This window comes from Sciurus vulgaris (genome assembly GCF_902686455.1).
Source record: "Sciurus vulgaris genome assembly, chromosome: 1".
In the NCBI taxonomy this organism is placed as follows: domain Eukaryota; kingdom Metazoa; phylum Chordata; class Mammalia; order Rodentia; family Sciuridae; genus Sciurus; species Sciurus vulgaris.
The window spans coordinates 209,236,450-209,262,942 of NC_136461.1; the positions used below are offsets into that span (position 1 = coordinate 209,236,450).

The 26,493-nt window shown below is 43.3% G+C and overlaps 1 protein-coding gene across 1 annotated transcript in view; it reads right to left on the reverse strand.

Moving 5' to 3' along the window:
- Positions 1 to 26,493, reverse strand: part of TRAPPC9 (trafficking protein particle complex subunit 9) — a 568,317-nt gene that overhangs the window by 183,388 nt on the left and 358,436 nt on the right. Inside the window, exon 20 of the mRNA XM_079106933.1 lies at positions 17,063 to 17,173. Within this exon, the coding sequence (XP_078963059.1) occupies positions 17,063 to 17,173 (111 nt within the window). The remainder of the gene's footprint in view (positions 1 to 17,062; positions 17,174 to 26,493) is intronic.

The following is a 26,493-nucleotide window of genomic DNA, read 5'->3' on the forward strand; positions in this document are numbered from 1 at the left end:
TCATTCATGTATGTCAAACAAATCCTTCTCAATTTCAGAAACCAAATAGACCATAACACAATAATACTAGCTGATTTTAACACGCCTCTCTCACCACTGGACAGATCTTCCAAACAAAAATTGAACAAAGAAACCATACAATCAATAATTTAGACTTAACGGACATTTATAGAGTATACCATCCAACCAAGAGCGAATACACTTTCTTCTCAGCAGCACATGGATCCTTCTCTAAAATAGACCATATATTATGCCACAAAGCTAATGTTAGCAAATACAAGAAGATAGAGACACTACCTTGTATTCTATCACATCATAATGGATTGAAGTTAGAAATAAATGAAAGAGTAAAACACAGAAAATATTCCAACACCTGGAGATTAAACAATTGCTATTATATGATGAATGGATAACAGAAGATATTAAGAAGGAAATTAAAAAATTCTTAGAGGTAAATGAGAACAAAGAAACATCATATCAAAATCTCTGGGACACTATGAAAGCAGTACTTAGAGGGAAATTTATTTCATGGAGCGCATTTAATAAGAGAAGTAAAACTCAACAAATAAACGACCTAACACTACAGCCCTAGAAAAAGAAGAACAGAACAGCACCAAAAGCAGTAGAAGACAGGAAATAGTTAAACTCAGAGCTGAAATCAACGAAATTGAAACAAAAGAAACAATACAAAAAATTGACAAAATAAATAGTTGGTTCTTCAAAAAACTAAACAAAATTGATAAACCTTTAGCCACACTAACAAAGAGAAGATGAGAGAAAACCCAAATCACTAAAATTCAGAATGAACAAGGAAATATCACAACAGACAGGATTGAAATACAAAACATAATTAGAAACTATTTTGAAAATCTATACTCCAACAAAACAGAAAATTTCGAAGACATCAACAAGTTTCTAGAAACATATGAACTGCCTAAACTGAAAGAGGAGGACATACACAATTTAAATAGACCAATTTCAAGTACTGAAATAGAAGAAGTCATCACAAGCCTACCAACAAAGAAAAGTCCAGGACCAGATGGGTTCTCAGCTGAGTTCTACAAAACCTTTAAAGAAGAGCTCGTTCCAATACTTCTCAAAGTATTACATAAAATAGAAGAGGAGGGAACCCTCCCAAACTCATTCTATGAAGCCAATATCACCCCGATACCCAAACCAGACAGAGACACATCGCGGAAAGAAAATTTCAGACCAATATCCTTAATGAACATCGACGCAAAAATTATCAACAAAATTTTAGCAAATCGCATACAAAAACATATTAAAAAGATAGTGCACCATGATCAAGTGGGTTTCATCCCAGGGATGCAAGGTTGGTTCAACATCAGGAAATCAATAAATGTAATTCACCATATCAATAGACTTAAAGTCAAGAATCACATGATTATTTCAACAGATACAGAAAAAGCATTTGATAAAATACTGCATCTCTTCATGCTCAAAACACTAGAAAAAATAGGGATAGTGGGAACATTCCTTAACATTGTAAAGGCCATTTATGCTAAGCCCATGGCTAATATCATTCTAAATGGTGAAAAACTGAAAGCATTCCCCCTAAAAACTGGAACAAGGCAGGGATGCCCTCTTTCACCACTTCTATTCAATATCGTCCTTGAAACTCTAGCCAGAGCAATTAGACAGACCAAAGAAATTAAAGGGATACAAATTGAAAAAGAAGAACTCAAACTATCCCTATTTGTGGATGATATGATTATATACTTAGAGGATCCAGGAAATTCCACCAGAAAACTCTTAGAACTCATAAGCAAATTCAGTAAAGTAGCAGGATATAAGATCAATGCACATAAATCTAATGCATTTTTATACATAAGTGATGAATCTTTGGAAAGAATAATTAGGAAAACTACCCATTCACAATAGCATCGAAAAAAATAAAATACTTGGGAATCAATCTCACAAAAGAGGTGAAAGACGTCTACAATGAGAACTACAGAACACTAAAGAAAGAAATTGAAGAAAACCTTAGAAGATGGAAAGATCTCCCATGTTCTTGGATAGGAAGAATTAATACTGTCAACATGGCCATACCACCAAAAGTGCTATACAGATTCAATGCAATTCCAATTAAAATCTCAATGACATACCTTACAGAAATAGAGTAAGCAATTATGAAATTCATCTGGAAGAATAAGAAACCCAGAATAGCTAAAGCAATCCTTAGCAGGAAGAAAGAAACAGGGGGTATCACAATACCAGATCTTCAACTCTACTACAAAGCAATAGTAACAAAGACGGCATGGTATTGGTACCAAAATAGAAAGGTAGATCAATGGTACTAAATAGAGGACATGGACACAAACCCAAATAAATAAAATTTTCTCATACTAGACAAAGGTGCCAAAAATATGCAATGGAGAAAAGATAGCCTCTTCAACAAATGGTGCTGGGAGAATTGGAAATCCATATGCAACAGAATGAAACTAAACCCATATCTCTCACCATGCACGAAACTAAACTCAAAATGGATTAAGGACCTCGGAATCAGACCAGAGACCCTGCAGATTACAGAAGAAAAAGTAGGTCCAGATCTTCAACATGTCGGCTTAGGACCAGACTTCCTCAATAGGAGTCCCATAGCACAAGAAATAAAAGCAAGAATCAAAACTGGGATAGATTCAAACTAAAAAGCTTTCTCTCAGCAAAGGAAACTATCAGTAATGCGAAGAAAGAGCCTACAGAGTGGGAGAATATCTTTGCCAATCATACTTCAGATAGAGCACTAATCTCCAGAATCTATAAAGAACTCAAAAATCTTTACACCAATAATACAAATAATCCAATCGACAAACGGGCTAAGGAAATGAATAGACACTTCACAGAAGAAGATCTACAAGCAATCAACAAACATATGGAAAAATATTCAACATCTCTAGTAATAAGAGAAATGCAAATCAAAACCACCCTAAGATTCCATCTCACCCCAATTAGAATGGCAATTATCAAGAACACAAGCAACAATAGGTGTTGGCAAGGATGTGGGGAGAAAGGTACACTCATACATTGCTGGTGGGGCTCTGCAAATTAGTACAGCCACTCTGGAAAGCAGTGAGAAGTATCCTTAGAAAACTTGGAATGGACCCACCATTTGACCCAGCTATCCCACTCCTTGGCCTATACGCAAAGAACTTAAAATCAGCATACTACAGAGATACAGCCACATCAATGTTCATAGCTGCTCAATTCACAATAGCCAGATTGTGGAACCAACCTAGATGTCCTTCAATTGATAAATGGATAAAGAAACTGTGGTATATATATATATATATATATATATATATACACAATGGAATATTACTCAGCCATAAAGAATGATAAAATTATGGCATTTGCAGGCCAATGGATGAAATTGGAGAATATCATGCTAAGTGAGATAAGCCAATCTCAAAAAACCAAAGGACGAATGATATCGCTAATAAGTGGATGATGACACATAATGGGGGGAGGGAGGGGTTAGTGTTAGGGTTAGAGTTAGGGTTAGGGAGGTGGGGCAAGAATGGAGGAAGGAAGGACTGTATAGAGGGAAAAGAGGGGTGGGAGGGGTGGGGGGAAGGGAAAAAATAACAGAATGAATCAAACAACATTACCCTATGTAAATTTATGATTACACAAATGGTATGCCTTTATGCCATGTACAGAGAAACAACATGTATCCCATTTGTTTACAATAAAAAAAGAAATGCGATATATATATCATATATGTATGCATATCACATACATACACAATGGAATATTATTCAACTTTAACGAAGAATGAAATTATGGCATTTGCTGGTAAATGGATGTAGTTGGAAAATATCATGTTAAGTGAAATAAGCCAGACCCCAAAAAAATCAAAGTTCAAATGTTTTCTCTGATACACGGAGGTTAATTCAAAATAAGGAGGGGGTGGCACTAAGGAAGAATAGAGTTACTTGAGATTAGGTAAAGGGGAGTGAAGGGAGGGTAGGGAGGGTATGGAGGAAGGAAGAATAGTAGAGTGAAACAGACATTATTACCTCACATACATATATGACTGCATGACTGATGTGATCCTATGTGTAATCAAAAAATGAAAGATTACACTCCATTTATGCATGTTCTATCACAATGCACTCTACTGTCATGTACAACTAATTAGAACAAATAAAATTAAAATTTAAAAAACTGTAAGACCTGTAGAAGAGAACACAGGAGGAAACAGGTCTAACCTTGGAATATGCAAAATTCTCCTAGACATGATACCAAAAGCACAATTTATAAGAGACAAAACTACTAGATTGGACTTTAACATTTAAAACTTCTGCTCACCATGAGGAAAATAAAAGGATGATTCATAGGCTGGAAAAAACATCCCTGTATCACAAATCTGAAAAGGGTTTGTACCATAATACAGAAAGAACCCTCTGAATGCAGTAACAAGATGGCCACCAGCCTGCTCCAAAGAGCCCTAGACTCAGACACCTCTGCAGATGAGACCTCTGAGTGGCTCACAAGCTCCTGAAAAGGTGTGATTGTGGGTCACTAGAGAAATGCAAATCAGAGCCACAGCGGCACACCGGCACCTCCAGGGTGACTAAGACCTGCAGCTCACATAGCAGCTCGTCCAAATGGGCAGGAGAATCCACGGCCACCTGCTTCCTTCACTTCCTGCTGTGGCTGTGGCCTTGGAGTCATTTACACATGGGCACTGACAACCGCTCAGCTGGGCTTCTCCACAGGAGCAGCATAGGACAGCGGGGCAGGAGACAAAGGCACCAGGGACAAACTGCTCCGGGTGCCGCCGAGCTGGTGGGACTCAAAACTAACTACGTGACTGGTTACTCAGCACCTCCCCGAGCTCCAAGAGTTGTTCCCTCCAAAGGGATGGTAGCCCCTGTCCAGAAGCATAGACACACAGTTACAAGCTCAAGTTGCTACTAGAGAAAACAGCATAAGGCGACAAATGCACACAGAGGACGTTCAAGCAAGTGTGGGTGAGAAAGTCCCAGACATCCCGACTGGGCTCACCCTCCCCTGCTCCCGAAGACACACTCCTGGGGAGCCCGCAGATGGAGTCACTCGTACCCTGGCATCTCAGAGTAACTGGTCCTCGGCTCCAGGGCTACGTCAGAGCTCTCCAGGTTCTGCCAGACCTCTGAGAGCCTGCGAGTGCCAAGTGCTAGCACTGCCCATGTCCCTCCCTGGCAGCCATAGGCAGTGGTGATGTTGATGGTCCAGAGCCGATGGCATCCTGTCTTCCTCTGTCATCTCCAGACCCCAGACAGGACAGCACCTTTGTGTTTTGTTTTGAAGAAGAGCTGGGGATACTTAATGTCCACTGAGCCCCTGGGGATGGAAAGGCACATGTGGACTCCAGGCAAGGTGTCTGGGTGCAAGGCCAGAGCAGGGAACAGCAGTGGTGCAAGCACTCGGACCCTCCAACAGGCACAGAGCAGCTCTGGGGACACATTGCTGGGCAGACCAAGCACCTAGATCCCACTGCTCACTTGACAAGGAATAAAGAAGCAGCTTTCACCCCTTCCTCCACCATTCTCCCCTTCCCTGCCCATCCCCCTTCCCCCTTCATCCCTCCCACCATTCTTCCCTTTCCCTGCCCATCCTCCCTCCCCTTCACCCCTTCCTCCACTCCACTGATCTCTCTATCTATCAAGGAAGTCCCTCCCCTCTTGTATTTTTCCCCACTTTATTTTGGTCTAGCTTCTGCATATCAGAGAAATGCATAGCTTCTGCATTTGACCTCTGACTTTCTAGTTCTGGCTTTATTTCACTTGATACCATGGTCCCTAGTTTCGTCCACTTCCTGGCAAATGCCATAATTTCATTCTTCTTTATGGCTGAGTAGTGGTTCATGTGTACATATACCACATTTTCTTTATCCAATTATCTGTTGACAGGCACCCAGGCTGGTTCCACAGCTTAGCTATTATGAATCATGCTACTATAAACAATGATGTGGCTGCATCCCAATACTATGCTAATTTTAGATCTTTTGGATAAATGTTATGGCTTAGATATGTGGTGTCCCCCAGAAGCTCATGTGTGAGACAATGCAAGAAAGTTTAGAGGTGAAGTGATCTGTTATGAGGGCCTTAACCTAGTCAGTGCATTGATTCCCTGATAGGGATTACCTGGGTGGTGGCTGTAGACAGGTGGGTGTGGCTGGAGGAGAAGGGTCGCTGGGGTCATGCCTTTGGGATAAATGTTTTGTCCTCCTTGAGACAAGCATCCCTCCTCTCCCACCTCCTTCTTGGAGCAGTACTACCAGCTGCTGTCCTCCTCTGCCCCTTTCCACCATGACATTCTGCCTCACCTCTGGTCCAGAGAAAGGGAGTCGGCTATATATAGACCAAGACCTTTGAAACCATGAGAACCCAAATATGCTTTTCCTCATCTAAAATTGTCCTTTCTAGGGCTTTTGGTCCAGAAATGAAAAAGCTGACTAAAACATATACCAAGGAATGGCACAGATGGTGGCTGCATTCTGTTTTTTGAGGAATCTCTGTACTGCTCTTCAGAGTGGCAGCGCTAATTTGCATTCTACCAACAGCCTGTAAGTGTACCTTTTCCCCTACAACATCAGCAATATTTATTTACCTGTATTCGTGATAATTGCCAACCTGACTGGAATGAGATGAAATAATGTAGTTCTGATCTGCATTTCCCTGATTGCTAGAGATGTTGAACATTTCGTCATATATTTATTATCCTTTTGTATTTCTTCTTTTGAGAAATGTCTGTTTAGTTCTTTTGTTCACTTATTAATTGGGTTTTTTTTTTTTTCTGCTGTTAAATTTTTCGGGTTCTTTATATATTCTGGATATTAACCTGTTATCCAAGGAGCAGGTAGAAAAGATTTCTCTCCCATTCTACAGCCTCTCTCTTTACTGTCTGAATCATTTCTTTTGCTGTGTAGAGGTTTTTAAATTTGATGCCATCCAAATTATTGATTCTTGATTTTATTTCATGCAAATCTTGTTAAGGAAGTCAGTTCCTGTGCCAATATATTGGAGAGTTGAATCAACATTTCCTTGTAGCAGTTGCAGAATTTCTGGTCAGATTCCAAGGTCTTTGATCCACTCTGAGTTGACCTTTTGTGAGAGATAAGAGATCAAGTTCCATTTTTCTAGATAAGGACACCCTGCTTTCCCAGCACCATTTGTTTAAAAGGCTGTTTGTCTTCCAATGTATGTTTTTTGGGCATTTCATCAAGTATCAGATGATTGCATCTATGTGGGTTTGTCTCTGTGTCTTCTACACTGTTCTGTTGGTCTTTACGTTTGTTTTAGTATCAATACTATTGTTTTCATTACTATAGCTCTGCAGTGTAATTTGAGACCAGGTATTGTGATATCTCCAGTATTGCTCTTTTTGCTCAGGACTGATCTGGCTATTCTGGGTCTCTTATTCTTTGAAATGAATTTTAGGACTGTTTTTTCTAGTTCTGTGAAGAATGTCATTGGTATTTTGACGGGGATTGCATTTAATCTGTGTGATGCTTTTGGTGGCATGGTCATTTTGACCATGTTAATACATGAAAACGGAGGTCTTTCCATCTTCTAGGGTCTTCTTTGATTTCTTTCTTTAGGGTTCTGTAGTTTTCATCACAGAGGTCTTTCACCTTCTTCATTATATTAATTCCCAAAGTTTTTTCTAGGTTATTGTAAATAGGAGACTTCTCCTCATTTCTTTTTCAGCAGATTCATTTTTGGGATATAAGAAAGTGACCAACTGATGTATCTGATCTCCTATCTTCTGCTATTTCGTTAACTTTGTTTATCAATTCTAGAAGTCATCACTTGAGTCTTCTAAACATAAGATCATGTCATCAGCAAGCAAAGATAATTTGACTTCTTTTTTTTTTTTTCCTATTTGTATCCCTTTAATTTCCGTCTCTTGTCTTATTGCTCTGGCTAGAGTTTCAAGGGCTATAATGAATAGGAGTAGTGACAGTGGCCATCCTTGACTCATTCCTGACTTTAGAGGAAACACTTTCAGATTTTCTCCATCAGTATGTTGGCCTTGGATTTGTCATATATATTGCCTTAACACGGTTGAGGTAGTTTCTTCTCTCTCTAGTTTCTCTAGTGTTTTAAACACAAATGGCTGCTGAACTTTGTCAAATGCTTTTTGTGTATCTATTGAGATAATCATGTGGTTCTTGTTCTTAACTCTATGAGGTAAATTACATTTATGGATTTGCACATGTTGAACCAACCTTGCATCACTGGGGTTAAGTTCACTTGATTATGGTATATGATGTTCTTGATATGTTTTTTTTAATGTAGTTTGCTAATGTTTTATTAAGAACTTTACATCTGTGCTCATCAGGATATTGGATGGTAGTTTTCTTTCCTTGATGTGTCTCTGTCTGGTTTTGGTATCAGGGTGATACTAACTTTGTAGAATGAACCTGGAAATGTTCCCTTCTTTTTTCATTTCATGGAATAATTTGAAGTTTTGGTATTAGTTCATCTTTAAAGGTCTGGTAGAACTCAGCTAAGAATCCTCTGGTTCTGGATTTTTCTTTTTTGGAAAGCTTTTAATAGCTGCTTCAATTTTGTTACTTGATATTGATCTATTTAATTTTTCTATATCTTCATGGCTCAAATTGGGTAGGTCATGTGTCTCTAAGAATTTGTTAATATCTTTGATATTTTCTCGTTTTTTTTGCAGTGTAAATTTTCAAAATAGTTTCTAATGATCCTCTTTCTGGATTTCAATGGTGTCTGTGGTGATATGTTCTTTTTAATCTCTAATTTTGTTAATTTGGGTCCTCTTTCTTTTGGTAAGTTTGGTTAAGGGTTGATCAATTGAGCTTATCCTTTCAAAAAAAAAACATATCTTTGTTTCATTGATTCCTTCTATTTATTAATTATCAATTTCTCTGACTGGCTCTGATTTTAATTATTTCCCTTCTTCTTTTTCTAGGATCTTGAGTTGTAATGGTAAATTATTTATTTGGTATCTATTTGTTTAATGTAGGAACTACGTGCTATAAACTTTCTTCTTAGAACTGCCTTCATACTGTCCCAGAAATTTTAATGTTATATCATTATTTTTATTTGTGTCACTTATTTTTCTAAGAATTTTTTATTTCTCCCCTGATTTCTTCTGCTACCCAATTGTCATTCAAGAGTATTATTTAATTTTCAAGTGTTAGAATGTTCAAGTGTTAGAATGTTTTCTGTTTTTTATCTTATCATTGATGTATAATTTCCTTCAATTATAATCTGATAGGATGCAAGAAATTATCTCTATTCTTTGTATTTTATAAGATTTGCTTTGTGTCCTAAAATATGAACTACCTTAGAGAGTGTTCCATGTGCTACTAAGAAAGTGAATTCCATTGTCAATGAATGAAATAGTCTATAGATATCTACAAGCTTCATTTGACTAATATATTTTAGTTCTGAAGAGTCTTTATTTAGCTTATGCCTAGATAACTTATCCCAGTGGTGAGAGAGGTATGTTAAAATCACCCAGTGTTACTGTATTGTGGTCTATTTGATTATTTATATTCAGAAGGGTTTGTTTTAGATAATAGAAGCACCATTGTTTGAAGCATAAATATTTATAATCATTACATCTTGTTTGGTGATGACTCCCTTAACCAGTATGAAGTGACCTTCTTTGTCTGATTAATTTGGACATAACATCGTCTTTGTCTGATACCACAATAGTTATTTATCCCTCCTTGCTTTGGGTTTCCATGTGCATGGTATATCGTTTCCTATCTTTCACCTTTAGTCTGTGGATGTCTTTGTCTGCAAAGAAAGTCTCTTGTAAACAACATGTGGTTGGGTATTTTTTTTATCCAATCTGACAAACTATATCTTTTTGATTGAAGGGTTAAGACCATTTACATTCAATGTTATCATAGAGGAATGATCTTTTACTTCCTGCCATTTTGATTTATATCTAGTGGTTAATTCAGACTTGATTCTCCTTTTATTTATTATTCTTCTAGTACAAGTCATTCCTATTCTGATTTTCATTTTCATTTTTCCTACATTGAATATTGCACTGACTGAGTATGCTTAATGATTATGAATTCTTTTAGGTTCTGCTTATCATGGAAGGTTTTTATTTCATCTTCCATTCAGAAGGATAATACTGCTGGATATAGTAATCTTGGTTTTTTTTGACAATTTTATTTTCAAGATTATATTTCAAGGTCTGAAAAAATCTATCTTCAAAGTGATCTGTTGGTGATGTTTTTCATTGAATTTCTAATTTGATTTACTGAGTCTTTCATTTCCAGGATTTCTGTGTGGTTCTTCTTCAGAATATCTATTTCTGTATTGAAATGATCTTTCAGTTCCTGTATTTTCTAATTTCATTCCTTACATCTTCTTTTAGCTCACTGAACATTTTAACTATGAATTTTCTAAATTCCTTCTATGATATTTCCTCCACTGTGGTCTCAATGGAGTCAGTGATTAAAGTGTTGTGGGCTGTTTGGGGTAGTCTGGTCCCTTGCTTTTTCATACTGCTTGTATGTCTACCCACCTATTGGGATGGTCATCTCTATAGAAAGGACAAATACACCCTTGATTGCACACCTTTCACACAGGCCCTGGCATGCTCTGATCATGCATGGTGCACCAGGCATGCTGCTAGGTATGTAGGAAGGATGAATTTTACTATTTAGAACAGTTGTCAGGCATGCAAAAGTCCTTGGGACCTCAACAAGGCTGGATGACTTACCCCAGACCATGAAACAGTTCAAAGTTGAGCCAGGCTGGGACTCACAAGCTCTAGGCCTGTACCTACTGGCCTCTTCCATGGCAATGGGCAGTTGAGGGTCTATATATAGGGCGAGCCATACACCAGCATGGGCCCTCCTGCTAGCTCCACACTAAGGAAAGACTCCAGACATGGCCCCATAGGGGAAGTCACCAAGAACAATATAGAGAAAAACCCAGAAGGAAAAGCTAGGATTTATAAGGAACCAAAAGAAGCAAGGCATATGCAAACCCAATCAAGCTGGCTTATTTTTCTGAACTCACAACAAGCAAAGAATTTCTCCTGTCATCTGAGTCAGCAAACTGCTGCATCTTCCAAGGCACTTTCCAGTTGCTTCTCTGGGCTAAACTCTGGCATTCCTGCTCTCTGCCTGTTGATCATTAGGAGGCTCCCATTGTCCCAAGAGCCACTGGGTTTCTATCAGGAAAACTTCACAAGCTGTTCTGGACAGGGGACTAGAATCCACAGCCTCCACCAGCCCTTGCAGGGTTTGCTAAGCAAACTTGAGCCTCGGTTGAAGGGGAAAGAACATATAAGGTGCTTTCTTCCTGCTTCTAGAAGTTAAGTCTCCAAAAGAATCTTCTAATTTTCTTTCAGATTGAACAACTAGGTACACAGAAAAAATATTTATCATCTGTAACTCAAAAAGACTACAGAAGGGAACACCCAGGCTGAGAGGTTGAGAAATGCTAAAACATTATAGGTAACAATAAATAACTACTAGTGTTATGGTTTGCATATGAGATGTCCCACCCCCAACCAAAATAAAAAGTTCACGTGTTAATGCAGGTACATTTGGAGCTGAAGAATTTGGCTAGGAGAGTGTAATGTAGTCAGTGGATTAATTCATTTGATGGATTAATAATCTGACTAGACTAGGCGGTAACTATAGGCAGGTAGGGTGTGGCTGAAGAAGGTAGGTCACTGGGGGTATGCACTTGGAGATTACATTCTGGCCCTGGCTCCTCGTTCTGCTTCCTGGTCGCAGTAAACAGAACAGTGCTCCTTTACTACGCTCATGCTCCATGGTGCTCTGCCTCACCCTGAGCCCAGAGCAATAGAACTGGATGGCTACAGATTGAACCTCTGAAACCATGAGCCAAAATAAATTTCCTCTTCTAAATTGTTCTTCTCACGTACTTTGGTCACAACCACACTAAGATAACTGACACATCTAGCAATAAAACTAGGCTCCACAGATTAAGTATCACTTTGATGATCCACAGTGCTCCTTGGAGTATCTGAAGGAACCAAATGAGAAACAGAGTTAGGGATGGCTTGGGGAAGAGCCAGATATATGCATTCTGTGCTGCTCTGTGCTTGGATGAGCAGGAACAGGAATGTGCGACACCACACAACCCCTGGGAGACAGAGCTGCACAGAAAGCACAGCCTTGACAAACTCAAGAAGTTCAGGGCCCCGAGCTGTGGGCTGCCCATGGGCCCCTCCTGGGTCCTTCTGCACCAAAGCTGCTCTGTGGTCCATGTGGGTGCACTGACAAAACAAACCGCAGGGTGAATCCATCCAGATCCTCCCAGTCACAAACCCTTCCATGTGTGGACACTTCAGCACAGATTCCCTGCAAAAGAACATAGTACTTCTACAGCAAGGGAGGACAAACAAACACAGTCTCTTGAAGCATGTAATGAGATAACATCTATTACCATAAATTAAAAATAGATTTATGCATTAGTGAGGGTTATTGTGAAATTTAATTTTAATGGTTTGATAATTAAGCAAAAAACAACAATTATCATATCTTAATTTTCTGGTCTATTTGGAGCTGGAGGCACCATGTTTTCTTAAACTTTGTGTCATTCTTACTCAGGAAAGCCTTCTACTATCTCGTCACCTTTTTTAAAAATGTTACTTGTTCTTATTAGTTGTACATGACAGTAGAATGCATTTGTACATTTTGATAGAGCATACATAAATGGGAGGTAGGTGAGAAGGGATGCCAGTTCTGGGGACACAGCCAAGCCACTGTGGATGACTTTTGTGAAGGGCTATGCAGCTGCAGTCTTGCAACCACGGCCCAGTTCTAATCAACTGCATGACTGTGGCCGACTCTGACTAGGGAAAACAGGCACAAAGCCCATCCTTGAAGATTAGCTGTGAGGATGAATAAAGCGAAGCAAAGGACAGTGGCACCCTGACAACACGCTCCTAGGAGGAAAAGGAAAGGTCCCACAGCCTGCATCCTGACCAATGGTGGGGAGCCCAGGAAATGTATTCACCACAGAACAAGCAGCACTACCCTGTCAGACAAAAATAAAGCTAACCCATAATCCTCAGTCACAGACCAATGCTGAGCAGGTCCTGAGACTGGCAGCTGAGAGACGCACTCCCATTCCCAAGGACCTGCAGAGAAGAGAGTCAGAAGGTGGAAAGTACCTTCTACACCCATCTGCTGAAATGTCGTCTTTAAATGAGAAGAGCAGAAAGATCTGCTCTAAGGAACATGGGGGTGTGGTGTTCCTACCGAGGGAAAACTCGGCCCTCGGTCTCTGGGCGGCTCTTCCATCACTCCCTGCCCATGCGCTCGTGTGTGGATACTCTGAGCCCCGCTGATGGCATTAAGAGGGGGAGCCATTGGGAGGTGACTGGGTCCTGAGCATGGCCCCATGAACTAGATTAGTGCCCTTACCCTCCTCTTCCTCACCTGAGGGCAGTGACGAGTTCTCTCTACAAAGCAGGAGTGGCCACAGCAAACAGTCAGCTGGGACCTCAGCGCTGACTCTGGCCTCCAGAGCCATGGGGAACAAACTTCTCACAGTCAGTGGTATGGTTCCAGCAACCCCAGGGGGCCAGGCAGAAACGTGACGCCAAGAGAGCAGGGCTGCTGTGACAGACGTCCGCTGCTGGAGCAGCTGTGGCTGGGTGCAGGCTCTGAGGTGCACACTCTCGAGGACAGCGACTCTGCCCAGCATCTGGAAGAGCGGGGGCTAGAGAGCCTGTCAGTCTCAGAGGACATCCAGCTGATGCTGGCGGGCACGGGTGGCCATGGCCATCCTGAGGAGCTCTCCGACAGCAGTGTAGACGGTGCTGCATCAGAAGCAAAAAGGCCACCTCGTTGTAGAGTGGCAAGACCATGGCCAGCGTGTGCTCATGCACCAGTGCTTTCTGGGAGGTAGAGCTTGTGAGCGATGCAACGGAATATTCAGCACAGGAAAACATCCACGCAAGTGCTGAAGGTGTGGCTTGGTTTCTCTCAACTTTTACAGTAAGATGGGAGTGAAGGATAGATAGAAAGGCAGAAAAGCTGAAGAGCAGAACTTAAAGACCTGCAATCTTCTCAGTCTATCCATAGTGAAAGAAAGAACGCAGAGGATGCGGCCTGGTGACCACGTGCTGAGAAGGTTGGTCACTCAGTCACCTCAACAGAAGCCAGGACTCGCCATCCCAAAGGACGAATGACCCCAAGGGCACTTCAGAAGTCATAACAGGAGCCTGGCATAGGCGAGAGCCCTGCTGGGGCATGGACTGTGGAACCACCAGTGTGCCAAGATGGTTCCTGCTCAGAAGAGCACAGGCACAGACCTGCCCCAGGGGTGGGTCCTGAGAACGAATCCCTGCCTCACGAAGCTGCAGGGTGCCGCCCCGCTGGGTCTGGAAGGAGGACCCCACCTTAGTAAGTCTGAAATGAGGGTCCCATTCCAGTGGATCTGAAACACAGAACATCAAGCCAAAAGGACTATTCTCAAGACTTTGGGTTGGTTGCTCTACTGGGTTCTGGACTTGCTTGGGATCACAACATTTTTCTTACTCATCCCTTTAGGAATGGGAACATTTGCCCCATGCCTGTCCCAAATTGAGACCAAAGAACATGAAGCCCTCCATGCAGACTGAGCATGCACCTGACAATAGACCAGAAGTGATTTCCTGTGTCCCAGGTCTCAGTGCTGGGTGTCCCCAGCAGGGGCTCACAGCAGAGTCCCCATGGGTTAGTGGGCAGCCTCAGCAGTGGGGACTCCATGGACAGTGCCCCAGATGACATCCCAGGCAGACCTAACATCAGCCTATCATTTACCCATCACTCTCCACCCCACTGGGAACAGCAAGGTGCCCTCCTGGGTCAGCGAGGCAGGGGGCACCCCCCTGGACTAGACCCTCCACTCCTCGCACTGTGTTGCCCCCAGCTGGGAGGGGTCCTTATCCATTCATCTTGGCCCCGCTGGAGCCCGACACAGGGCTCACCACATAGCAAGTCCCCCAACTATCAATATTTATTGAATGAATATTTTATGAATGAATAAAACAACATGTGAGTTGTGAGCTTTCGGAAATGAGAAGTGCAGCAAAATGCTTAATAAAGCAGCAGCCTGAAGCACAGAACCAAATCGCAATTATTTGCGACTGGGGTTGCTAATATTATTCAGCCATCCTCATTGCCAAGAATGAGTCAAGCTTACACCACTGAACATGCCTGGCAATTCATACTTTTTAAAAGTGTTTCATGTTGGTGTCATAAGAAGACTAGATTTATGTTCTCTGGGATCTTAGGCTACAGCAAAACCTCTAGACAAAGAGGACAGGCGCAGATGGTTCCCTCACGGTTAAGCAGCAGACCAGTGGATGGCAGCCGCTCCGTCAGAAGGTTCTGTCCAGCACCTAGGATTCTGCAGCACATTCACTAGCAGAGCATAGGAGCCCACGCAGGCACACACAGGGCAGCATGCCTGTTGGGGGCGGGGAGAGCAAGGGGATACCACGCATGCACTCAGCTCCTCTCAAAGGAGGGTCAGGAATTCCCCCCAGCCACTGGACTCCAACTTCCAATTATGTCCCACGGGGCTGCAGAGCCTTGCTTTACTTTCCTATGTCATTAACGATCATATTAAATATCAATATCCTGGAAGCCACCTTATTGTGAGTGCATTAGCACAGAAATGAGTAAGGTGCCATATTTACACAGTGAAATATTAGCAGCAGTCAAATGAAAGAACCGAAATTTTTCCTCCAAAGTATAATGCTTATTTTGATTTTCAAAAGGACATATATGATAGGGACCCACTTATGCCATTAAAAAAAACACTCAAGATACCGTTTGCTTCTGGATACGTATACATACAGTAGAAGAAGCAGAACATGAGCCAACACCCATCACCTGCATGGCAGAGCTGCCCCAGGACAGGGGAGATGGTACCAGGTAGGCAGGAGGGGCTTCAGCTGTTATTCTTTTGCTTGTTTTCCCAAAATTTTCTTATTTAAAATATGCCCAATGTGAAGCTGAAGGATGCCACAGTGAGACCTTGCACACCCACTGGGCCAGACTTGCTTCTGTGCGTACTTGTCCCTCCACTCGCCTCTCTAGCTGGCATCCAATGAATGTGTTCTGTGCTTCAACCACCATTGTACGATTGTGCCAGGCCCAGCCCCCAGCGTGTGGACCATCCGCCACAGCTCAGTGTTGTTGGCAGTTTTTCTTTTGCTATAAATTGCCAACAGGGAAACGAACAAGTCTCAGGGGAACAAGTGCTGAGTACGCAAACCCTGCAGAGCCATGCCACCTCACCATTTCCAGGAAGCCACCTTCTGTCCTTCCAGGTCAGAGCCATTCCAGCCTCTGGAGGCTGTGCACGTCCGACCCTTCCCACCACAGACTGGCCCTGGCCCCCTTCACCACCCATGATGCTCCCAAGGTTCTTGTTTTGGGGACTGCGCCATTCTTAGGACAACGCCACCAGTTACCTATTCATTCTGTAAGGGACATGGCACTCCTTCTAGTTTTTGGTTTAGAGACACTCTTGCATAGCTCTTTTGGTGACCATATGTCTAATTTTTCTTGAGTAAATAACTAGGCTGGACCGTCTGGGCAAAGTGTCAAGGTGTTGGCTTGATATGAGGGAGCGGGCTGCCTCTCACAGGCTGCGCTTGCCTGCCTTCCTGACAACAGGGGCGAGCCTTCTGGTTGCTTCACATCCTCCCCAACACCACTCTCACCACTCTGATGAAGATACAGTGGACCTAGTTGTGTTCTTTATCTGCATTTCCCTGCTGACTAATCATGATAACATGCCAGGTAATTTTTGCAAACATTTTCTTTCCTTATAATAAGACGGGGGTGCACGGAGAGAAAGAGAGAAAGAAATCTGGCACAAATAGAGCAGAACATGTGTGCTTATATCTCTTATTTTTTTGTATGTTTGAAATACTTAGCCATTAAAACTTATCTCCAGGTGTACGACCCTAACTCCCAGGTTGGGCTGACAGGCACAGCTCCATGTGGGGAAAGGCCACTAGAGGGACACACCCTAGGCCTGGCTGTGCTCCCAACCTCCCGCGGGGCACTCACCGCTGGCACTCGCCGGCATGCAGGATGAGCTCCTCGTTGCTCCTGGCACTGACGGTCAGCTCGTGCTCGGTGGAGTTGAAGACATCCAAAAGCAGGTGGCACTGCCGGGTACTGTGTTTAAAGACAAAAGAAGGTTCAGAACCCCAAAGCCCCTGAGGAGCAACCACCTCTCCTCTGGGAGCTCATACCACGGGGTGAAGACAGGCAGAAGTGCGAGGTAGCAAATGCCCCTGGGCAGAGAGGAGCACTGTGGTCCGTTCTGCAGAGCTGAACTCACTCACTCCAACGTGAGGTGAGCATCAGATCCTCCTTCATTCTGGGGACATGTATGGGAACTCAGCCATGCCCACAGCATACCAAGCACCGTGGAAGGCAAATGGGTGGATATACAGGAGGAGGACTGGAGCAGCTGACGCCAAAGTAAGACCACCCGAGCCCGTGGTGCACAGCACCAGTTAACGAAGGCTGTGTCGCAAGAGGCGCCCCTCAGCCCCCAGGGACCAAAGCAGGTGCTGTGCCCTGGAGCACCGAGAACTTGACCACAGCTGTTTGTACACCCCACCCGAGCTCCTCCCAGGGTGCCGCCTTACCCCACAGAGCCAGGCGGACACTGTAGGCTAACATGCCAGCCCTTTGAAAGCTCTACTCCCTGCGCTGCTGCAGAGAGGGAAAGATACTTCTCAGGTCCCCATGGCTGCTCACAGCAGGAAGCTGTCCATGTGGCCAAGCTCTGGCAGGACACACGGCTCCCAGGGCCTGGGCCTTGAAAGAAGGCTGTGCCCTTCAGCCTCCCTCATCTCCTATGCCCCAGAAGTAAGCCGGATGCCTCGAAGCCAGCAGTCATTCAGAGACAAGGACACCACTCCAGGCTGCAGCGGGTGGGGTGGGTCTGAGGGGCCTGCGGCCCACGCTGTCCTGAGCAGCTGCAGCAGCTCCATGCTGCCTCCTCCCTCTGGACTCATTAGGGACATGGCTGAAGTATTTCTGAAAAGCCAACAGTGCATGCTTCGTTTGTGTCGGTCACTATTTGTTAGGTTCCCATTACGGCTGAATGCTTGCCTAAAACTAACACAGCACTCCAAACATCAAGCATCACCCCCAGCACGGGACAGGTAACTGGTAAACATTCATGGATCTAAACAGCATGTAGGACCAGGACCAGAGAAGAGGGCACAGAGCAGGGGCCCATCCTTCTTGGAGGAGGAGGGTGAGATGTTTCCATGAGGGGAGGGAAAGGCTCGGAAAAAGACCTGTGGTCTGGGTCATTTCTGGTTTGGTGTGCCAAGGACTCTGAGTTCCCACATGTATCCCCCAGGTAGGAAGCAAGGCCTTGCTGCTTGCTGGGAAAGCCAAGTCCAAGGAAAGGGGAGGAGGACGGACCCTGCCATGTGCCCAGCATTCTGACTCACCTGGGAGTTGGTCACTGCCACATGCTCCCCTGAGGAAGGGAGGCCCAGAAGAGGACAGAGCACTGGGGTGAGGGCCAAAGCTACACCTTCACAGCAGCTGAGGACCTGGCTTCCAGGTCACACCTGTCTTTGCTCTCTCTGGAGAGGGAAAGTGAGGTGCAGAGGGGTACACTGGCACACCCAGGGCCACACACTCACACACACAGGCACCTCCAGGACGTGGCGTGTGACCTCTCAAGGGGCAAGGTAGAGGACCAGCATCTCGTTTCTGGCATAGACAGTGACGCACACCTTCTGGTGACAGGTTCACAGTGGATGATTCCGGGGTCAGGGTTTGGCACTTGGAAAATACTCCTGTGCTCCGAAAGCTGCCTACGAGGGCTCTCGCTCAGCTCCCGGGAAAGTGAGCTCCCTGAAGCAAGGTCCCTTCTGCCTGTGTCATGACTTCACGGAACTTACCAGCAACATCTCTCCCCAGATATGGGAACTCGGAAAACATTCACCAGAGGGGAAGCTGAGGTGATCCTGAGGCCTGGAACAGGAGACGCTGGTACTGAGCACCCTCCCCGCAGGGCAGCACTGCGGGAAGCACAGGAGCGGGCAGCCTTGGCACACAGTGCGGTTTTGTCCTGGCTGTTCCTGACTCACTGTCTGCGTGTGGGGGCGTCTGGATCCTCTATTCCCTCTAATTGTTGACATGATGATGTATCGGTGGGCCTTTGTTTTCTCGCTGTTACTCATGAGTTGATTCCCTTCCCCAGACTGTGGGAGCATTTGTACCCACAGTAATATCATTTACTCTGGGGATCTTTCCCCGGCGCTTCGGGCGATTTTCTCCCAGGCTTATGCTCCATTTGAGCACAGAGTACTTTAACTCTTGTTTGCTTTGTTTTTGTTTTTCTGGATCCATCTTTCTAAAGAATAGGAAAGTCCAAGGAGACTTCCTGGAAGAACCCAGATCAGGGCAAGTCACTGAAGGACAAATATGTCGGCTGGCTTTGGAGAGAGGGGAGCAAAGACCCAGCTGCACAGAAGAGCACCTCATTTGGGAGTCGGAGGTGCAGCTGGGCGAGGGGGCTCAGGCTGTCAGGCAGAACACACTCTGGCGGGAAGCGGTGTATGTGGAACAGCCTGCACCTTATTGTCTCTGCCCAAAATCGGAAATGGTATTAATTAACTCCCCTGACCTATGTTCTAAGCAGAGACATGCAAGTGAACAGGGACTTGGGACCTCGGCTTCATATGAAGTATACGGGGGTAGGGGTGTGTGAAAATTCTAACTTTTTTTTTTTTTTTTATTGTAAACAAATGGGATACATGTTGTTTCTCTGTTTGTACATGGCGTAAAGGCATACCATTTGTGTAATCATAAATTTACATAGAGCAATGTTGTTTGATTCATTCTGTTATTTTTTTCCCTTCCCCCCACCCCTCCCACCCCTCTTTACCCTCTATACAGTAGTTCCTTCCTCTATACTTGCCCCCCTCCCTAACCCTAACTCTAACCCTTCCCTCCCCCCCATTATGTGTCAACCTCCACTTATTAGCGATATCATTCGTCCTTTGGCTTTTTGAGATTGGCTTATCTCACTTAGCATGATATTCTCCAATTTCATCCATTTGCCTGCAAATGTCATAATTTTATCATTCTTTATGGCTGAGTAATATTCCATAGTATATATACCACAGTTTCTTTATCCACTCATCAATTGAAGGGCATCTAGGTTGGTTCCACAGTCTGGCTATTGTGAATTGAGCAGCTATGAACATTGATGTGGCTGTATTTCTGTAGTATGCAGATTTTAAGTCCTTTGGGTATAGGCCAAGGAGTGGGATAGCTGGGTCAAATGGTGGTTCCATTCCAAGTTTTCTAAGGAATCTCCACACTGCTTTCCAGAGTGGCTGCACTAATTTGCAGCCCCACCAGCAGTGTATGAGTGTACCTCTCTCCCCACATCCTCGCCAACACCTGTTGTTGCTCGTATTCTTGATAATCGCCATTCTAATTGGGGTGAGATGGAACCTTAGGGTGGTTTTGATTTGCATTTCTCTTATTACTAGAGATGTTGAACATTTTTCCATATGTTTGTTGATTGCTTGTAGATCTTCTTCTGTGAAGTGTCTATTCATTTCCTTAGCCCATTTGTTGACTGGACTGTTTGAATTCTTGGAGTAGAGTTTTTTGAGTTCTTTATAGATTCTGGAGATTAGTGCTCTATCTGAAGTATGATTGGCAAAGATATTCTCCCACTCTGTAGGCTCTTTCTTCGCATTGCTGATAGTTTCCTTTGCTGAGAGAAAGCTTTTTAGTTTGAATCTATCCCAGTGGTTGATTCTAGCTTTTATTTCTTGTGCTATGGGAGTCCTGTTAAGGAAGTCTGGTCCTAGACCAACAAGATGAAGATTTGGACCTACTTTTTCTTCTATAATCTGCAGGGTCTCTGGTCTGATTCCGAGGTCCTTAATCCATTTTGAGTTTAGTTTCGTGCATGGTGAGAGATATGGGTTTAGTTTCATTCTGTTCCATATGGATTTCCAATTCTCCCAGCACCATTTGTTGAAGAGGCTATCTTTTCTCCATTGCATATTTTTGGCCCCTTTGTCTAGTATGAGAAAATTGTATTTATTTGGGTTTGTGTCCGTGTCCTCTATTCTGTACCATTGATCTACCTTTCTATTTTGGTACCAATACCATGCCGTTTTTGTTACTATTGCTTTGTAGTAGAGTTGAAGATCTGGTATTGCAATACCCCCTGTTTCACTCTTCCTGCTAAGGATTGCTTTAGCTATTCTGGGTTTCTTATTCTTCCAGATGAATTTCATAATTGCCTGCTCTATTTCTGTAAGGTACGTCATTGGGATTTTAATTGGAATTGCATTGAATTTGTATAGCACTTTAGGTAGTATGGCCATTTTGACAATATTAATTCTTCCTATCCAAGAACATGGAAGATCTTTCCATCTTCTAAGGTGTTCTTTAATTTCTTTCTTTAGTGTTGTATAGTTCTCATTGTAGAGGTCTTTCACCTCTTTTGTGAGATTGATTCCCAAGTATTTTATTTTTTTCGAGGCTATTGTGAATGGGGTAGTTTTCCTAATTTCTCTTTCTGAAGATTCATCACTTATGTATAAAAATGCGTTGGATTTATGGGCATTGATCTTGTAACCTGCTACTTTACTGAAATCACTTATGAGTTCTAAGAGTTTTCTGGTGGAATTTCCAGGTTCCTCTAAATATATAATCATGTCATCAGCGAACAGGGATAGTTTGAGTTCTTCTTTTCCAATTCGTATCCCTTTAATTTCTTTGGTTTGTCTAATTGCTCTGGCCAGAGTCTCAAGAACGATGTTGAATAGAAGTGGTGAAAGAGGGCATCCCTGCCTTGTTCCAGTTTTTAGGGGGAATGCTTTCAGCTTTTCACCATTTAGAATGATATTAGCCATGGGCTTAGCATAAATGGCCTTTACAATATTAAGGAATGTTCCCACTATCCCTATTTGTTCTAGTGTTTTGAGCATGAAGGGGTGCTGTATTTTATCAAATGCTTTTTCTGCGTCTATTGAAATAATCATGTGATTCTTGACTTTAAGTCTATTCATATGGTGAATTACGTTTATTGATTTCCTGATGTTGAACCAACCTTGCATCCCTGGGATGAAACCCACTTGATCATGGTGCACTATCTTTTTAATATGTTTTTGTATGCGATTTGCTAAAATTTTGTTGAGAATTTTTGCGTCGATGTTCATTAAGGATATTGGTCTGAAATTTTCTTTCCTTGATGAGTCTCTGTCTGGTTTAGGTATCAGTGTGATATTGGCTTCATAGAATGAGTTTGGGAGGGTTCCCTCCTCTTCTATTTTATGGAATACTTTGAGAAGTATTGGAATGAGCTCTTCCTTAAAGGTTTTGTAGAACTCGGCTGAGAACCCATCTGGTCCCGGACTTTTCTTTGTTGGTAGGCTTTTGATGACTTCTTCTATTTCAGTACTTGAAATTGGTCTATTTAAATTGTTTATGTCCTCCTCATTCAGTTTAGGCAATTCATATGTCTCTAGAAACCTGTTGATGTCTTCGAAATTTTCTATTTTGTTGGAGTATAGATTTTCAAAATAGCTTCTAATTATGTTTTGTATTTCCATCCTGTCTGTAGTGATATTTCCTTGTTCATTCCGAATTTTAGTGATTTGGGTTTTCTCTCATCTTCTCTTTGTTAGTGTGGCTAAAGGTTTATCAATTTTGTTTATTTTTTCGAAGAACCAACTATTTATTTTGTCAATTTTTTGTATTGTTTCTTTTGTTTCAATTTCATTGATTTCAGCTCTGAGTTTAACAATTTCCTGTCTTCTACTACTTTTGGTGCTGTTCTGTTCTTCTTTTTCTAAGGCTTTGAGCTGTAGTGTTAGGTTGTTTATTTGTTGAGTTTTACTTCTTTTATTAAATGCGCTCCATGAAATAAATTTCCCTCTAAGTACTGCTTTCATAGTGTCCCAGAGGTTTTGATATGATGTTTCTTTGTTCTCATTTACCTCTAAGAATTTTTTAATTTCCTTCTTAATATCTTCTGTTATCCATTCATCATATAATAGCATATTGTTTAACCTCCAGATGTTGGAATAGTTTCTGTGTTTTACTCTTTCATTTATTTCTAACTTCAATCCATTATGATCTGATAGAATACATGCTAGTGTCTCTATCTTCTTGTATTTGCTAACATTAGCTTTGTGGCATAATATATGGTCTATTTTAGAGAAGGATCCATGTGCTGTTGAGAAGAAAGTGTATTCACTCTTGGTTGGATGGAATATTCTATAAATGTCCGTTAAGTCTAAATTATTGATTGTGTTGTTGAGATCTATGGTTTCTTTGCTCAATTTTTGTCTGGAAGATCTGTCCAGTGGTGAGAGCGGCGTGTTAAAATCACCTAGTATTATTGTGTTGTGGTCTATTTGGTTTCTGAAATTGAGAAGGATTTGTTTGACATACATAGATGAGCCACTGTTTGGGGCATAGATGTTTATGATTGTTATATCTTGCTGATTTATGCTTCCCTTAAGCAGTATGAAATAACCTTCTTTATCCCTTCTGACTAACTTTGGCTTGAAGTCCACATTATCGGAAATGAGGATGGATACTCCAGCTTTTTTGCTGAGTCCATGTGCATGGTATGTTTTTCCCCATCCTTTCACCTTTAATCTATGGGTATCTTTTTCTATGAGGTGAGTCTCTTGCAGGCAACATATTGTTGGATCTTTCTTTTTAATCCAGTCTGCCAGTCTATGTCTTTTGATTGATGAATTCAGGCCATTAACGTTCAGGGTTATTATAGAGAAATGATTTGGTTTCCCGGTCATTTGGTTCATTTTTAAAATTTTGTTTATTTATTTGTTTGACACAACTTGTTTCCTCCTTTATTTGACAATTCCTTTAGGATAATTCCTCCCTTTGCTGATTTGCTTCTTTGTTTTTCATCTCTTCCTCATGGAATATTTTGTTGAGAATGTTCTGTAATGCTGGCTTTCTTTTTGTAAATTCTTTTAGCTTTTGTTTATCATGGAAGGATTTGATTTCATCGTCAAATTTGAAGGTAAGTTTTGCTGGGTATAAGATTCTTGGTTGGCATCCATTTTCTTTCAGGGCTTGAAAAATGTTGTTCCAGGACCTTCTAGCTTTTAGGGTCTGGATTGAAAAATCTGCTGATATGCGTATTGGTTTCCCCCTGAAAGTAATTTGGTTCTTTTCTCTCACAGCCTTTAAAATTCTGTCTTTATTTTGTATGTTAGGTATTTTCATTATAATGTGCCTTGGTGTGGGTCTGTTGTAATTTTGTGTATTTGGAGTCCTGTAAGCCTCTTGAACTTGATTTTCCATTTCATTCTTCAGATTTGGGAAATTTTCTGATATTATTTCATTGAATAGGTTGTTCATTCCTTTGGCTTGTTTCTCTAGGCCTTCCTCAATCCCAATAATTCTTAAATTTGGCCTTTTCATGATATCCCATAGTTCTTGGAGATTCTGTTCATGATTTCTTACCATCTTCTCTGTTTGTTCAGCTTTGTTTTCAAGGTTAAATATTTTGTCTTCAATGTCTGAGGTTCTGTCTTCCAGGTGTTCTATCCTATTGGATATGCTTTCTATGGAGTTCTTAATTTGGTTTATTGTTTCCTTCATGTCAAGGATTTCTGTTTGGTTTTTTTTCAATATCTCTAACTCTTTATTGAAATGATCTTTTGCTTCCTGTATTTGCTCTTTTAACTGTCGATTGGTGCGATCAATCAATGCTTGCATTTGCTCTTTCATCTCATCATTCAATGCTTGCATTTGCTCTTTCATCTCCTCGTTTGCTTCTCTGATCATTTTAATTATGTACATTCTGAACTCCTTTTCTGTCATTTCTTCTGCCATGCTGTCATTGGGTTTTATTGATGTAACATCTAGATTTGTTTGCAGCATTTTCTTTCCTTGTTTTCTCATGTTGTTCAGATATCAGTGGACCGCTGAGATATTGCAGATTTCCTCTGTTGATTTACAATGACCCTGAAGATTTCTATATATATCCCCTCTTAGCCTTCAGTAGGCTGAAGTCTTGGAGGAGGTTGATAATGCGGTGCTCCACAAGGAAGCTGCCTCTCTAGGAGTGGTGGCCTTCAGGTGGGGTATATTCCCTGCTAGTGGGCAGAGGTGCCTCCACTTGTTGACCAATGGTCATCCAAAGGGGACCTAGGCTGTGGGCTGAGGCAAGGCCTGTTTGGGCCTGAGCCTCTGGTTTTACCGTCCTTGTGGGAAACCTCACCCAGCAGGGAAGACTCACCCGGTGGGGAGGTCTCGCTGGTCAGTTTCCTCCTAGAGGTTCCCCTCAATTTACATCTACTGCCTGGGCTGGGCTGCCTTCCTCTGCAAAGTTTCCAGGGGCCCGGCCCTACCTCCTGGGCCTGGGAGCCTCACCCTTCGCAGATGAATCTCCTTAGGCTGCCCCTCCTCAGAGAATTTGCCCATAGGCCTGGAACCTTCGCTCCGCCCTAAGCCTGTCTCTGTGCGGCTCTTCCACCCAGAAGCCTCCTAGATCCTGGGACCCTGTTCTGCACCTAATCGCCTGGCTGCGTGGCCCCTCCTCTGAGCAGCCACCTGTGGCCCCGAACAATCGCTCTGAGTCCCAGAGACCCGCCACAGGCCTCTTCCTCCAGATAGCTGCCCAGTATGCCGGTGCGGTCACTAGGAGTCCAAGAAACTCACTTCGTGCCTCCTCCTCCCACCAACCACCCGTAGCCCGGGGCAATCAATCACTCCGAGTCGAAGTGACCCTGCCCGTTCCTCCTCCTTCTCCAGATAACCCCCCGGGTGTTCAGGAGCAGTCCCTCTGAGTGGCTCTGAATCCACGTGACCCGCTGCACGGGTCCTCTGGGCCACCGCCCGGAGCTCTGGTGTGGTCCCTCAAGACCAAGCGTCCCACCACGCTTCTCCTCCAGGCAGCCCCCCTGTGTTCAGGAGCTGTCACTTTAAGACCAAATAACTCACCACTCGCCTTCTCCTCTGAGCAGCCGCCTGGAGCGCTAATGCAGTCACTGCGAGTCCAAAGGACCCGCCGCGCTCCTTCTCCTCCTTCTCCTACTCCTCCGGGCAGGCCCCGGGGTTCAGAAGTGGTCAGGGTCCAAACAGCTCGCCACGCAGCCCCTTCTCTGGCAACCGCCTGTAGTTCCCGTATAGTCGCCCGAATCCAAGCGGCTGCTCCTCTTCCTCCTCGTCCTCAGGGCAGGCCCCGGGGTTCAGAAGCGTCGTTCTGATTCCAAACAGCTCGCCGCGCGGCTTCTCCTCTGGCAACCGCCTGCAGCTCTGGCGCAGTCTCTCCGAATCCAAGTGGCCACGCTCCTCTCCTCCTCCTCAGGGCAAGCCCCGGTGTCCTGAGTCCACACAGTTCTCCCCGCCTCTCCTCCCCCGGGCAGCCGCCGGAGCCCCAGTGGCTGCTCCGAGTCCCAGCGCTGTGCCGACCGGCCTCCTCTATGGCGCTCCAGCGGGGGGAGGGG